The 16,371-nt window shown below is 44.4% G+C and overlaps 1 protein-coding gene across 4 annotated transcripts in view; it reads right to left on the bottom strand.

Annotated features, from left to right (window-relative positions):
- Positions 1 to 5,882: 5,882 nt before the first annotated feature.
- The window catches only part of grin2bb (glutamate receptor, ionotropic, N-methyl D-aspartate 2B, genome duplicate b), a 141,314-nt gene continuing 130,825 nt past the window's right edge, over positions 5,883 to 16,371 (bottom strand). For 3 of the 4 annotated variants that reach the window (XM_045213272.1, XM_045213274.1, XM_045213273.1), the window contains 2 exons: positions 13,177 to 13,415; positions 5,883 to 10,501 (listed from right to left, as the gene is read on the bottom strand). In XM_045213272.1, coding sequence (XP_045069207.1) covers positions 7,877 to 10,501; positions 13,177 to 13,415 — 2,864 coding nt within the window. In that variant the 3' untranslated portion in view covers positions 5,883 to 7,876. The remainder of the gene's footprint in view (positions 10,502 to 13,176; positions 13,416 to 16,371) is intronic. The other variant, XM_045213275.1, reaches the window with a different exon arrangement.

Below are 16,371 nucleotides of genomic sequence, written 5' to 3'. Positions count from 1 at the left end.
GTTGTGGGCATAAGGATCAAACTTTGTGCCCTCATTAAAACTTTGGCAAGCGTTCCTACAGCAACCGTTCCTTCCCTCCTTTCTCTCCTCTCCTCTTCCCCGACTCTTGCTTGTCATCCGCAGAGCCACAGTATAAAATGTTCCCTCTCTTTCTCATTCCATCTTTTCCCACCTGCCTCTACTCTCCCATCTCTGCTTGTCATCCTCCGTTGTCTCTCTCTAGCCCTGTTTATACCTGGTTCTAACATGCGTCCTTTTTCCTGATCTTGTCCACATTCTGATTGAGCCCGCATTTTTAGACAGGTTTACACGATTAAAAGACACATTGTGATCTGATTGTGATCAGATCTTCCTGACCACCTCCGGAGGTAGTCAGGCACGCATCCGTGTAGACCGATCTGGGCAGTGAAACCATTTAAATCATAATTATACCGGCCTCTAACATCATTGACAGGCTGCACCATTGACTTATGCCTCCAACATGTGTCTTAAAATAAATAAATAAATATTATTTGGAAAGAATAGCTGTGAAATAATTTGCATACAGGGATGGACCAGGACATTTGATCACAATGCAGAGACGAGACGGTGTAGCCACAAAAATGTGGGCACAATCAGAATGTGGACAAGATTAGGACACAGGACCCATGTTAGCACCAGGTATAAACGGGGCTTCAGTCTTTCATCTCTACTTCTTCATCTGCATTCCATCCCCCCATCTCTCTCTCTCTCTGTCTCTCTCTCCACCAGTAGATGTTCGGCTCAGGCTGTACTTTCCATTTTGGTATTGTATGTTGATTCATTTTCCCATCCAATCCACTAAGGTAGAGCATGGCGTTTGCAACGCCAGGGTTGTGGGTTCGATTCCCACGGGGTATAAAAATAATGTATGCACTAACTGTAGTCGCTCTGGATAAGAGCGTCTGCTAAATGACTAAAATGTAAATGTAAGACAGTGAGAGTATACAGTACAAATCTTGCACTCTCCCCATCTCTTGAAAAAAAAGCCAGTTGCTAGGTAACGGTTAATTGTCAAGAAGTAGTTACATGTGTTGCATTGTGTTCTATCAATGTGTTCTTGTTCTATCAGTGTTGTTTATAGCACTAGCTAATTATTTATCTCTCAATGACATAGGATCATAGCAGAGATACTGACTTATACAAATATAGATACAGAGATATCCTTTACCAAAATCTCAGAGGGGTTTGTGGATGACTGGTTTCTTTAAATATCTCCCTTGTTGCTGGTCAGAGCTCTTTCAGAAGAAAGAGAGAAAGAGAGACAGAGAGAGTCTCAGGGGGAGGATTTTGAGTCTTTCATCTCTGTATACAGTATCCTACTGGTTCACTTTTTATCAGTGTGTCATTCGTCACCTCCCCCTCCCTCTGTCCTGGCCTACAAACCTGCCTCTCCAACATCTTGAGTAACCTCAATTTCATTTCAGTGTCCTACTTGTGAAGGGGAAAAAAAACTGACAGAAAGATAAGAAAATACAGAAAAAGGAGAGATATGGAGAGAGTGAGTGATACTGTCCATTTAAATGACCAATGACTCTGAGAACACTGGAAAAGGCACTGCACCTATAAAGGGGTAATCTGCAGTTAATACATCCATTTTGGGACTTCATATGTACCCACTGATTCTTGAAGAATATAAGTTATAAATGCCACATGAGCTGTTGTACCCCATCAGAAGCCAAAATATAAGCTTGTTTTACTGCAATGTTGTAAACAAATTAAATGTATATAGAAGATAGCCCTATTTGGACTCCAGACCATTTTTTTATTTTATTTTATTTTATTTAACCTTTATTTAACCAGGTAAGCCAGTTGAGAACAAGTTCTCATTTACAACTGCGACCTGGCCAAGATAAAGCAAAGCAGTGCGATAAAAACAACAACACAGAGTTACATATGGGGTAAAACATAAAGTCAAAAATACAACAGAAAATATATATACAGTGTGTGCAAATGTAGCAAGTTATGGAGGTAAGGCAATAAATAGGCTATAGTGCAAAATAATTACAATTAGTATTAACACGGGAATGATAGATGTGCAAGAGATGATGTGCAAATAGAGATACTGGGGTACAAATGAGCAAAATAAATAACAATATAGGGATGAGGTAGTTGGGCGGGCTAATTTCAGATGGGCTGTGTACAGGTGCAGTGATCGGTAAGGTGCTCTGACAACTGATGCTTAAAGTTAGTGAGGGAGATAAGTGTCTCCAGCTTCAGAGATTTTTGCAATTTGTTCCAGTCATTGGCAGCAGAGAACTGGAAGGAATGGCGGCCAAAGGAGGCCATATTATGGACCAAGTCCATATTATGGCAAGAACTGCTCAAATAATCAAAGAGAAACGACAGTCCATCATTAGACATGACATTTCAAGAACTTTGAAAGTTTCTTCAAGTGCAGTCGCAAAAACCATCAAGCGCTATGATGAAACTGGCTCTCATGAGGACCGCCACAGGAATGGAAGACCTAGAGTTACCTCTGCTGCAGAGGATAAGTTCATTAGAGTTACCAGCCTCAGAAATTGCAGCCCAAATAAATGCTTCACAGAATTCAAGTCACAGACACATCTCAACATCAACTGTTCAGAGGGGACTGTGTGAATCAGGCCTTCATGGTCGAATTGCAGCAAAGAAATGACTACTAAAGGACACCAATAAGAAGAAGAGACCTGCTTGGGCCAAGAAACACAAGCAATGGACATTAGACCGGTGGAAGTGTGTCCTTTGGTCTGGAGTCCAAATTGGAGATTTTTGGTTCCAACCGCCGTGGCTTTGAGAGACGCGGTGTGGGTGAATGGATGATCTCCGCATGTGTAGTTCCCACCGTAAAGCATGGAGGAGGAGGTGTTATGGTGTGGGGGTGCTTTGCTCACCCCCCACAAATAAAATACAAACAAGGTTATTCACAACCGTCAAAAAACTGGATGTAATGTAATGTTATTGAGAACAAAGAACAGGACGTAATGTTATTGACAACAAAGAACAGGACCTATTAATAGTCAATGTAATGGTACAGCGTACGTACTGTACATGTAACTGCCAAAATAAAGGAACTACTTGAGTAAATGAGGGATACAAAGTATAGTGAAAGCAGGTGCTTCCACACAGGTGTGGTTCCTGAGTTTTGGCACTTTGCTGTCAGTGATTAATTTAGAATTCAAGGCACACATAACCAGCATGGCTACCACAGCATTCTGCAGCGATACTCCATCCCATCTGGTTTGGGCTTAGTGGGACTATCATTTGTTTTTCAACAGGACAATGACCCAACACACCTCCAGGCTGTGTAAGGAGAGTGATGGAGTGCTGCATCAGATGACCTGGCCTCCACAATCCCCCGACCTCAACCCAATTGAGATGGTTTGGGGTAAGTCGGACGGCAGAGTGAAGAAAAAGCAGCCAACAAGTGCTCAGCATATGTGGGAACTCCTTCAAGACTGTTGGAAAAGCATTCCAGGTGAAGCTGGTTGAGAGAATGCCAAGAGTGTGCAAAGCTGTCATCAAGGCAAAGGGTGGCTTTTTAAAGAATATAAAGTATAAAATATATTTTGTTTAACACTTTTTTGGTTCCTACATGATTCCATATGTGTTATTTTATAGTTTTGAGGTTTTCACTATTATTCTACAATGTAAAAAATAGTAAAAAATAAAGAAGAACCCTTGAATGAGTATGTGTGTCCAAACTTTTGACTGGTACTGTACATTATCATTAATCGCAGACAAATGAGAGACCATGAACGAATGTTGAAATCTGTTTAGAGGGGAAAAATAAGAAAATGTAGGAATTTCACAAATGACATTTCTTTTTTTTTTTTATTAATACTCAACACTTTGTTTTGTACAAAGAGACAGAGGAAGAATATTTCTTAGCACTCATTTTCACATCGACTGTGTTTAGTTATCCTCATTTTAAATATTATTAAATATTTAATCACATTTGTTATTATTCTTTAACACATGTCATTACTTCCCATACAAAATGAAAGAGTGACTGAAATGTTTTGTCATATATACATTTTCACAATCTGTACAGTTCTTGAGATGGTTGTGTTATAATTTTATCTTGGAAACACGTAAAATAAAGGGTTGCCAAAGAAGAAAAATTATAACTTGTAATAATGCAGTAGAGAGTCATGATGTTGTGCTTATGTAATAGCCACTAATGTCATTACCATTTGTTGTGTAACAAAAACAAGTGTGTATGTCGGTCTATGACCAAATTAAAGTGAAAGGAAATACATCAACTTGCTGTAAAAAGTCTCTACTACTTTAGGTGTGCACTCTTTTAACAAAGTACAAGCTTTCACATAATTTATGTGTCCTTTCATTTTTTATAAAACTATTTTAGCAGGGAACCTTTAAATCAAAGATGTCACCCAAAAGGTTCTTACTTTCAGCCATTTTGTACACTTTTATTAAAAGTCTGCGAGAGGGAGGTAAGTTCTTTACATACAGCATTACAGTTCAGTCAACAGTTCCCTCTTTAGCGCTTTCTCTTCCATGCACACGTGGGTGCAGACACACACACACACACACACACACAAGAGTACACAGAGGTAATCAAGCGTATGTATTGAGGCACATACAACAACAGAAATAAAGAAAGAAATAAAGAATGCAACTTACTGAAGAAAGAGAGGTTGTAGGGAAAAAAAACAAGCAAAAACATTTAAAATCAAAGATGGTTCTTCACTTCATAACAAAAGAACACCAATACCTTCACCTCATTCACAGGCATTTACAACCAAACATCAAGAGGAGCAGAGAAGCCTGTACTTCTCCTCTTACATCTCTTCTTGTTTCATAATACATCTGTTGAAACTATTTTCCTGTCAAGTTCTGTCATAGCAATTATTCCTATTGACAATTCTGTTTTCTGAATTTGAAATATTTGAAAATAACGAAAATTCTGAGAGCAAAAATTATATTTGTCTTTTTACACAGACAAACACACACCAACAAGGATCAGAATCAATGAAATCGATAAGAAGTCGAGATATCATTCCCAAACATTTGGGATAAAATAGAGTCTAAGTAAAAAAGGGCAAATAAAAAAACTCCACGGATGCATGCATGTCCTTACAAACACGTCCTTATACACTGACTCAATATCATACACACTGACTTGTCAGTCATGAAAGAAGGAAAAATCTTTAAATGTTTCAATAGGGATGTACATGTATTGATCAACTAATCAATAACACTGATTGTGCTTAGATCGTACAATTTGGTTTGGCAATACGACAAATCACTTAGAAATGTAATATTTCAGACAGCTATAACTTCAAGTACTTAATAAATTGAATCAATAAAATGAAGATATGGGGTGTCCTAAATTGTATATTACAACAATTACATCAGAGTGAACATAAGTACAGCTTTGACCTGGATATCTGTCTGTGATCACTTGTGGCTTTGAGGTCATCTTCCATGGACATTAGGTTATCATTGATGGAAGCGACCTAGAGTCATTGGCAAAGGCATGATAAACAACCCACTGGACTCAATGCTTATAGAATGGGGTAAAAAACTTTACTGTCCACGCTATGTAGAGATTCAACGTTTTTTCCTTTCTATCATGGCATTGGGTTTGCTTTTCTCCACGTTCCACCAAGTAACTTCCAGGACAGTTGTGAGGACTATTTTCCAAATGGAAAATACTGTCCAGTGCCTTCAATCACATTTGTAAATTCATAAGATATTTGCTCTGATAATTTAAAAGTGGTTGTTCTGCTTGAAATAGACAGAATAATTCAAATAAGGTTTTAGTTTATTTTAAACGCAGAGATGAAGTATTCTTGCTATTACTAGGCTAATGGTAATCATGCCCTGGTCATATGCTCAAGCTTTACAAACTTCTGGTCATATGCTCAAGCTTTACAAACTTCATGATCCTTTTATCCTACGTATGTATCAAGCCATTGATGGAAATTGCCAAAACATTCCATAATCATCTTCGGCAAAATGTTGAAAGTTTGCTGAGATTTACTGAATGTTACATCCAGACTGTCTTTTGTGGACTGTATAAAGTGATTGATTCATTTTGGTATTCACAAGGAAAGAAAAAAGCTCACTTAAGCAAACAAATAGTGAAATAGTGATTTTTCTCCCCAATCCCCATCTCATGTGACCAATATGCAATATCTGAATTATCTCAGAAATTATAACACATTCTAAGTAAGTCAAACATGATTAGTGGTTCGATCAAGTCCTTGACGTGAATTAAGGAGAGATATGCAGTATATAGTACAGTAACAGTACAGTGATTGGGTGAAATAAATAAATAAACCAACTGAACTTTCTTTCCTCCCTGTGTTCACAGCACATCACTTTCTACTCATCCCCCTTCTAATAAATGTGTCTTGACAATATAGCAGCAACAGCTTACTGCCATAATAAAAATTAAATAATTAACACGTCCTGCTGTTCATCTCTCCATTCCCAGGCCATGTTCCAACAGTCCATTAAGACCATGTCTTAAAAGTAGAAAACTGTCAAGGCCAATTGAAACCAACTCCATTTAATCGCTTCCCAGCAACATATAGGCATACAAGGTGATTTACATACATTTAGCATATACTGCATCTATGCCCAAAAAATAATTTAAAAAAAGAAAAGTGTAATTGATAGTTTACCTTTGGGAATATAAGGACTCGTGATATGTTGGGATTTAAAACTGTAAATCAAAATTATTTATGGAAAGCTAAAGGATGAGATATGATGGTATATGATAAAATCGTCCAGTGTGTTTATTGATATCCATAAGAGCCTTTTGACTAGCACCCGAGTGAAACTAGCAGAAAACTACATCTCCCATGATGCAACTCTCTCTCCTTTCAGGTGGGTGGATCTTGTTTAAAGCAAAATCTCAGCTAAGCGGATTCTCAGAGAACATGATAACCACTTTATGAATTACTAGTTAATAACTGAATCGTCCACAGAATGAACACTCTTTCTACCGATAGGAGGAGGAGTCTTCATGTCTTTATGATTGTAGTGAATTCAGTAAGGCACATCCCGCTCGGTATCTGAGATCACTACTACTCCCTACTCCCCAGGCAAAACAAGAAATCTAAACTGCAAACAAGTATGATGCCACATAAGGACTTTCTCCTTCACAATAAGATGTCAAGTACATGGAGAATGTACTCAGCAAATCATGCCTTTCACATACAGTACACTTTTTCACAGCACTCCAAGAACAGAAAATAAACATTTTTCAACATGGATAATCAAGAATTAAGAAGAAATCTGAATTACACGAACCTAAAAGTATTGGTACTTAAGTAACATCTCTACTAGTCTCCTGTAATATGGTGGCCTAGCAAATAATTAACAACAGTACAAATATAAAACAACATTAACTATAAAAAAAAAAGAGCCCAAACTGAACATCTTAAACATTGTAATTATATTCAATAATATCATTATTAACAACATTATCAATACAATTATTGTTAGTTTACCCTGTTACTTAGATTTTTCATTCATTTGATTGTATTTCTGATAGCTAAACAAAACCTTTGTTTTGGTGTGAGGAACAGCAGGCGAGCGGAAGAGAGGGAAAGATAAAAGAGGGGGTGAAGAAGGAGAGGAGAAACGTAGGAGAGATTTCTCTCCTCCTCCCTCACAGTCTCAGAGTCAAGCAGCAGAATCCATTCATTTCCTCATTAGAAGTCGTGTCGCTTTCTGTTACGCTTGACTGTACCTTCACTCTCCTTCACTCTGTCCGCGGTGTCCATTGTCCAACTAAACTTTCTCGGTTAGAAATATGAGAACGATGTACACAATGTAGCGTCTATTTGTTCTACTCAGACGGAGAAGCAATTATCCTGTTCTCTAGCCCCATCTCTTTCTCTCAGACATCAGACTCGATACTGGAGAGCTTCTCGTAAACGTGGCCGTTGCTCGAGCCATTGAAGGGTCTCTGGCCGCCCTGCCCCACCATCCCTAACCCCCTGTCCCTGACCGGCAGTAGCTTGTTGCCTCCCAGTCCGGGGCCATGGTGGTTCCCCATGGGCCCCCCCAACCCTCCACCAAGACACAGATCATTGGGGAACCTGGGGGTCACGTTGGACATGACCCCCGTCGTGGCTGATGCCGGTAAATAGGAAGGCACCCCCATGGAGCCTCTGAAGTCCCCGCGGCTGTTGTTGAGGAGATGCTGTGGCGGTTGTTGCTGTTGCTGTGGCGACATTTTGACGTAGTATGGTTTGCCGCCGTGTAATAGACACTGGTCGTCGCCGAAGGTTGGGATGAAGGGGTTCTGGGTCACCTTATCTGGGTAGAGAGATTTAGACAAGGAGTAAGTCCCGGCCCCTTTGCCACTACCGCCCACCCCACCTCCACCTCCCATCATTCTTCTATCCCTGTCCCTCATGTCTTTCTCCCCCACCGACCGACGGTGCAACCCACCTTCGCCTCGTTCGCCTCGGAACAAACTGAAGGAGGAGCCTCCTTTCGCCCTCTCCCGCTCACTACCACCCCGACTGAAAAAGGAGGGACTATCTCTGTCCCTCTCCGCGTACTGGGCAAACATTTGGGCGTATGGGCTAACACCCTCCATGTAGCGGTCTTTGTCTTTCAAGCTCACGCTTCTGGGCGGGGGGAGCTGCCCCCCTCCCCCTCCTTCTCCTCCCCCACCTCCTCCTCCACCCCCGCCCATGCGGCGGCCGCCCCCCCCCTTCTGCAAATCCACAAACGTGTCGTAGGAGTGTTGCCTCCGTAACACCCGCCCACCTGGCCCTAGCTTCCTGCGCTGTGCCTGACTTTGTGATTGGCCAGCACCCCCCGCGTCACCACTCTTCTCCCCTCCACCCCCCATCTTGCTAAATATGAGGTTATCCTCACTGATGTCATACAGGTTGCCTTGTTTCTTACACGACTCGCACCGTTTGCAAGTAGCAGAGCTTGGGCGACTATTTCCCCCTCCGCCACTAGTGCCCCCATGCGTACAGGTGCTCCCTCCTCCCCCTCCCCCATGGTGAGAGATGGACTTTCCCCCTCCTCCCCCTCCCCCATGGTGAGAGATGGACTTGCCCCCTCCTCCTCCCCCGCCACCACCACTGTGATTCCGACACTCCCAGTCACCCCCTGCTATGCCTCCACCCCCCACTTCAGACATGTTCTTCTCCCAACACGTGTGGGCCTGTTGCCCTGACGACCCCAAGCCCATCCCTCCGACTACGCCACTTGTACCCTCTGACTTCTTGGGTTTGTTACCTTTCAGGAAATCCTCCACGGGCACTAGGCTCTTACAAATGCCACTACCACTACTACCGCCACCGCCTCCTCCTCCCCCACTGCCCATCGGACAAGGCCCGTCGGACATATCCACATGCTCCCACTTGGCTGAGCCCTCCTTGGAACGGAACTGCTCCGCATAGAACTCCCTTAGATTTTCTTTGTCGCGGAATAAGTAAGGTGAAGAGTTACCCCCTCCTCCTCCACCTCCTCCTCTCTTCCGCTCAGAGGGGGCCAGGGGCGGGGAGGCTGAGCGGTGTCCTAGGGGCCCGCGGGAGAAGTGGTGGTGGACGGTGTGATGGTGGTGGGCTCGCCTCCGGTAATCAATCTCGTCCTGCTCCCGTCTGGATTTGGCTGAGGCGGGCCTCTTTTTCAGGCTGTCCCTGTACTGTTTACGCCTCTTGGCGTTGCCCTCCAGATTGCCGTAGGTGATGGTGTGCGAGGAGATATCCGACACATCATCGCCCCCAGAGCCCCCGCCACCCCCTCCTCCTCCACCCACGCAGTACCTGTCGTGACCGCCCCTGTCGATAAACCCAGAACTGGACGCCCCGCCTTTGAAGGAGAACCTCCCGTAGAGGTCGTTCGACTTGAACTGACCCCCCTGCTGACCGGAGCCTGAGGCCGAGGCGTGGCCGGCGATCAGGTCAAACTTATTGGTGTTCCTGTGTGTCAGGGAGGCAACGCGGGGCTGTGTGGTGAATATGGGTGCTACCCCTCCCCCTAAGCTGTCACAATCAAACATCCCTCCCTCCAATGAACTGGTACTACCTAAGCTACTCTGCCTGTTAGGCGGGGGGCCGGACATACCCAGAGCCAGCCTGGGTCCCGGGCCTGAGTGGTGGTGCAGGTAATGGTCCTGGTACAGGTTGTTGTCCTTCAGGGGCAAGTTGCCAAAAGTCCTCTCCACCTCGCTGATGTAGTCGCTGAACATGTTGTCCTCGGGCAGGTATGGCGGCGGCGGGGCCTTGCGCTCTTGCAAGCTACGCCGGTGCTCGGAAATGTCGTAGATGCCGGGCGACTCACCGCCGCCGCGGTGGTGGCCACCGTAGTCCAGGGCGCCGTGCGTGTGCGGCGAGCCGTTGACCCCCGGGATGGCGGTCATGTCCTTGGCGGTGCGGAGCAGTCGCAGGATGTTAGAGTGGGTGTTGTTCATGTTCATGTTCATGGTGGCCGATGGAGAGTCCATGGTCGACTTGTTCTCCTCGATCTGGACCCCGTGGATACAACTCCAGATGCCCTGTTGGAGGAATGGACGAATAGGAGGGATAGAGAATGGTAGAGAAACAAGAGGACAGAGAGATAGAGAACATTATGGGGAGAGGGGGAGCAAGCGAAAGAACATGGGAACACAGATAGAAAGAAAAAGAAACCAACATAGAAACAGATTGACGAAAAAGAAAGAGGATAGATGGGTGGACGAGCATTAGAAAGAGGACAGGAGGTGGAAAGGTGGAGAGAGATAGAATGAGAGGGAGAGACAAAGAGAGAGAGGTTAATGCATTGCTGTGTTTCGTCTGGTCACCTTGTTTACACAGTATTAAACAGTAATAGGGGTGAGTTCATAAATAAGTTCTCCTTGGGGAGCAGACAGAGCTTTGGCCACTGCAGAGGCTCAGAGCCTCACCTCTCCTCCTCTCACTCAGACCCAGTGTGCGGGGCGTCCAGAGACTTGATTGATAATGACAGGAGCGCCTTTAGCCTCTAGTTTCAAATCAACCAATCAATAAGTTTAATCAATGTCATGCTGACAGCACTTTTTATGGGGCTTTCCAACCCCCTCTCATAAAAGACACATCACGAAAATTAATCAAGCAATAAAAGTATTTATAAATATTCCGTGAAATGAAAGACGGGTGTGGTTCGTTGAAATGTAATGTTATTATCTGGTTGTGGTTTTGGCGTTGTGAGGACAGTAATTCTAAGAGGTGACACCTGCCAACAAATCAAGGCATGCATGTTAGGATCAGCGCTGGGGGTTGGCGGTCTCATGCCATTCCAGACAAAAAAACGAAAGGTCGACGATCATTGCCTGCCAGTGAAAACATGGGTCTCTGTCATGTCAAAAACGTTTTTTTTTCTCCATCTCTTAGTCACTCCTCTCCCCCGGCCCCCCATGCCCCCTGCCCCCTGCCCCCCGGCCCCCCATGCCCCCTGCCCCCTGCCCCCGGCCCCTCATGCCCCCTGCCCCCCTGCCCCCCTGGCCCCCTGCCCCCTGACCCCTGGCCCCCCTGCCCCCCTGGCCCCCCTGCCCCCCATGCCCCCTGGCCCCCTGCCCCCCCGGCCCCCCCCATGCCCCCTGCCCCCATGCCCACTGGCCCCCTGCCCCCTGACCCCCTGCCCCCCGGCCCCCCTGCCCCCCTGGCCCCCTGCCCCCCCTGGCCCCCCTGCCCCCCTGGCCCCCCTGCCCCCCTGGCCCCCTGAATTCATGATTATTATTTCTACTCTTTCCACTCTCTCTTTTTTTCGTTCACTCGTTCTTTGTGTCTTTTTTTGTCTTGTTTTATCTCCTTTGCCTCCTGGTCACCGTGGTGAAGCTTCTCCTCCAATGGGATTTCTTTCTTTATTTCTCTACGTACGTCCACACAATCCCTCTATAAAGGTGATAGGACAGAGGTTACTGGCACACCGGCTGGCACATCTTTCCTTTTGTGCTCCTCTGTTCCTTCTATTCCCCTTTTATGTTTTTATCATTCTTTTTCTTGGACAGATCTCCTTTACCTCTTGTCGTATGCTATCTGTTCCTTTTAGTCTCATCATATGCCCTCTCTTTCTTTCAACCAGATTGGTTGAGCGCTACACTATCTCGTCCCCCTCCACAACTGGAGTGCTAAACCAGGCATGGAAATCTGTAATAGACTATTGGCGGACTATCTCTTGCAGACGGCAATAATAGACGATTGGTAGTCTGTAATAGTGTAGGGGGTGAAAATCAATGCAACGGCCAAATAACATCAACACCTGTACGCTTGAACCAATAAATACAGAATTTGTATTCTATCGAGGCTCTCCCTACATGTAAACTATTTTATGTACTTTGCATAAAACCATTATTGCTGTATTACAGAGTAACTATCGTCGAGCTCCCAAAAGAGGAAGGATACAGTAGAGAAAACAGTTCTTAAGAAGTTCAGCCAGGTAAACATTTGCGACTGTTTCTCAAATTAATGATAATTGAGCTCAATGAGCGTGCAACAACAAAAACATTCCCCCCTCTCTTAAAAGGTAACATTATGCAAATGACATTGTTCCTCAAGCAATTGTTTTTCATGCGTAAACAACCTCTCTGACTTACAATAATAACTGCCATGACAACTGCCATGGTAAATGACCCGCATAAACACCCCCCAGAGCAGTCCCCATTTAAAGATGCAACAACACCGTGATAAGGTTTTATTTTTACCCTTCTATACAACTGGAATCAATGGGCATGTAGCTAACTGTAAATGCCTTAGCATTAGTGTTACATATTAAAAGGGCTTTCAAAAGGCCCATTGGCAATGATTGGTTTGTTAGTTTTGCTAGCACCGTTAGCACGGATTAGCCTAAATTCTATTAGCATTCACATAGTCAGTTGTCATGCTAGATTTGTTATCCTTGCTCAAAGGGTATCATACAGTATCATTACTTATTACTGTCTCTATCACAGTTAGCAAAGTTTCATTAGCTTATTAGTATAGGTTTTATTATGCCGCGTTCACATCATGTCGGAAATTCAAAAATTTCAGACTAGCTTATACTTGAGTTTCCCACTTGGGAAGTATCGGAATCAACCAATAGGAAGCTCTACGCAAATAACTTACGTTCATTTGAACTCGGAGGTCCCGAGTTTCCGACATGACGTGAACGTGGCATTAGCACAGAATATTGGCAACCAGACCAGGAAGTCCTGCTCCACTCCAGCCAATAACTCACCCTGCTGATGGAGAAGGTAAAGCCTGGCTTGCCGGTGCAGTAGCCCATGAAGCAGAAGCGCAGTTGCCAGTAGAAGGCGTGCTCGGCGATGAAGGTGATGAGCGACAGAGCCATGGCCGCCCCCAGCATGTAGAAGACGCCCGCCATGTTGTCCACGTCCAGCTGGCTGCTCATCACCTCGTTCTTCTCATTGTGGCAGATCCCCGTCAGCCACAGAGCCTCCAGCTCCTCCATCTCTCCTGGGGGGACAAGCAGGAGATACAGGGGGTTAGCAGAAGAGCGGGTTAGGAGGGGTATGTATGGAGGGGTTAGGTTGTATAAAGGTTGTATTGGGCTATACTAGGGTTAGGGGGAGATAGAAGGAGCTAGCAGGAAAGAGGGTTAGAGCAGCGTAAGGAAAAATAAGCCTATATTGTATTAAGGTTAGAGGGGTATAATGAGGGGTTCGTTTGTAATAAGGTTAGGGGTGAGGGGGTATATGGAGGGGTTAGGTTATAATAAGGTTAGGGGTGAGGGGGTATATGGAGGGGTTAGGTTATGATAAGGTTAGGGGTGAGGGGGTATATGGAGGGGTTAGGTTATAATAAGGTTAGGGGTGAGGGGGTATATGGAGGGGTTAGGTTATAATAAGGTTAGGGGGTGAGGGGGGTATATGGAGGTGTTAGGTTATGATAAGGTTAGGGGTGAGGGGGTATATGGAGGGGTTAGGTTATGATAAGGTTAGGGGTGAGGGGGTATATGGAGGTGTTAGGTTATGATAAGGTTAGGGGTGAGGGGGTATATGGAGATGTTAGGTTATGATAAGGTTAGGGGTGAGGGGGTATATGGAGGTGTTAGGTTATGATAAGGTTATGGGTGAGGGGGTATATGGAGGTGTTAGGTTATGATAAGGTTAGGGGTGAGGGGGTATATGGAGGTGTTAGGTTATGATAAGGTTAGGGGGTGAGGGGGTATATGGAGGGGTTAGGTTATGATAAGGTTAGGGGTGAGGGGGTATATGGAGGTGTTAGGTTATGATAAGGTTAGGGGTGAGGGGGTATATGGAGGTGTTAGGTTATGATAAGGTTAGGGGTGAGGGGGTATATGGAGGGGTTAGGTTATGATAAGGTTAGGGGTGAGGGGGGTATATGGAGGGGTTAGGTTATGATAAGGTTAGGGGTGAGGGGGTATATGGAGGTGTTAGGTTATGATAAGGTTAGGGGTGAGGGGGTATATGGAGGGGTTAGGTTATGATAAGGTTAGGGGTGAGGGGGTATATGGAGGGGTTAGGTTATGATAAGGTTAGGGGGTGAGGGGGTATATGGAGGTGTTAGGTTATGATAAGGTTAGGGGTGAGTGGGTATATGGAGGGGTTAGGTTATGATAAGGTTAGGGGTGAGGGGGTATATGGAGGTGTTAGGTTATGATAAGGTTAGGGGTGAGGGGGTATATGGAGGGGTTAGGTTATGGTAAGGTTGAAGTTTAGGGGTTAGAGGGGATGGGGTTAGGTTGGTTCAGGTTATATTGAGTTGTAGGTTAGGAGAAGATAGAGGGAGCATATAGCTACAGTTGAAGTCTGAAGTTTACATACACTTAGGTTGGAGTCATTAAAACTCGTTTTTCAACCACTCTACACATTTCTTGTTAACAAACTATAGTTTTGGCAAGTCGGTTAGGACATCTACTTTGTGCATGACACAAGTAATTTTTCCAACAATTGTTTACAGACAGATTATTTCACTTATAATTCACTGTATCACAATACCAGTGGGTCAGAAGTTTACTTACACTAAGTTGACTGTGCATTTAAACAGCTTGGAAAATTCCAGAAAATGATGTATTGGCTTTAGAAGCTTCTGATACGCTAATTGACATCATTTGAGTCAATTGGAGGTGTACCTGTGGATGTATTTCAAGGCCTACCTTCAAACAGTGCCTCTTTGCTTGACATCATGGGAAAATCTAAATAAATCAGCTAAGACCTCAGAAAAATTGTAGACCTCCACAAGTCTACTTCATCCTTGGGAGCAATTTCCAAACGCCTGAAGGTACCACGTTCATCTGTACAAACAATAGTACGCAAGTATAAACACCATGGGACCACGCAGCCGTCATACCGCTCAGGAAGGAGACGTGTTCTGTCTCCTAGAGATGAACGTACTTTGGTGCGTAAAGTGCAAATCAATCCCAGAACAACAGCAAAGGACCTTGTGAAGATGCTGGAGGAAACAGGTACAAAAGTATCTATATCCACAGTAAAACGAGTCCTATATCGACATAACCTGAAAGGCCGCTCAGCAAGGAAGAAGCCACTGCTCCAAAACCGCCATAAAAAAGCCAGACTACGGTTTGCAACTGCACATGGGGACAAAGAGAAATGTCCTCTAGTCTGATGAAACAAAAATAGAACTGTTTGGCCTTAATGACCATCGTTATGTTTGGAGGAAAAAGGGGGTCACTTGCAAGCCGAAGAACACCATCCCAACCGTGAAGCACGGGGGTGGCAGCATCATGCTGTGGGGGTGCTTTGATGCAGGAGGGGCTGGTGCACTTCACAAAATAGATGGCATCATGAGGAAGGAAAATGATGTGGATATATTGAAGCAAAATCTCAAGACATCAGTCAGGAAGTTAAAGCTTGCTCGTAAATGGGTCTTCCAAATGGACAATGACCCCAAGCATACTTCCAAAGTTGTGGCAAAATGGCTTAAGGACAACAAAGTCAACGTATTGGAGTGGCCATCACAAAGCCCTGACCTCAATCCTATAGACAATTTGTGGGCAGAACTGAAAAAGCATGTGCGAGCAAGGAGGCTTACAAACCTGACTCAGTTACACCAGCTCTGTCAGGAGGAATGGGCCAAAATTCACCCAACTTATTGTGGGAATCTTGTGGAAGGCTACCCAAAACGTTTGACCCAAGTTAAACAATTGAAAGACAATGCTACCAAATACTAATTGAATGTATGTAAACATCTGACCCACTGGGAATGTGATGAAATAAATAAAAGCTGAAATAAATCATTCTCTCTACTATTATTCTGACATTTCACATTCTTAAAATAAAGTGGTTGTCAGCTTCCTGCTTCCCCTGTTTGTCTCCTGGCCTCTAGAGGTCAGCTGTGTTCCCCTTTGCCTTAGTTTTTCCTCATGTGTCCTAATTAGCTTATCTATGTCACCTGTGCCTTGTTTCCCCTTGAGTATTTTAGCTGTGTG

The sequence above is a fragment of the Coregonus clupeaformis genome, unplaced genomic scaffold (genome assembly GCF_020615455.1).
Source record: "Coregonus clupeaformis isolate EN_2021a unplaced genomic scaffold, ASM2061545v1 scaf0095, whole genome shotgun sequence".
NCBI classification, from domain to species: Eukaryota; Metazoa; Chordata; class Actinopteri; order Salmoniformes; family Salmonidae; genus Coregonus; species Coregonus clupeaformis.
This window is presented reverse-complemented; position numbering and strand designations above follow the sequence as displayed.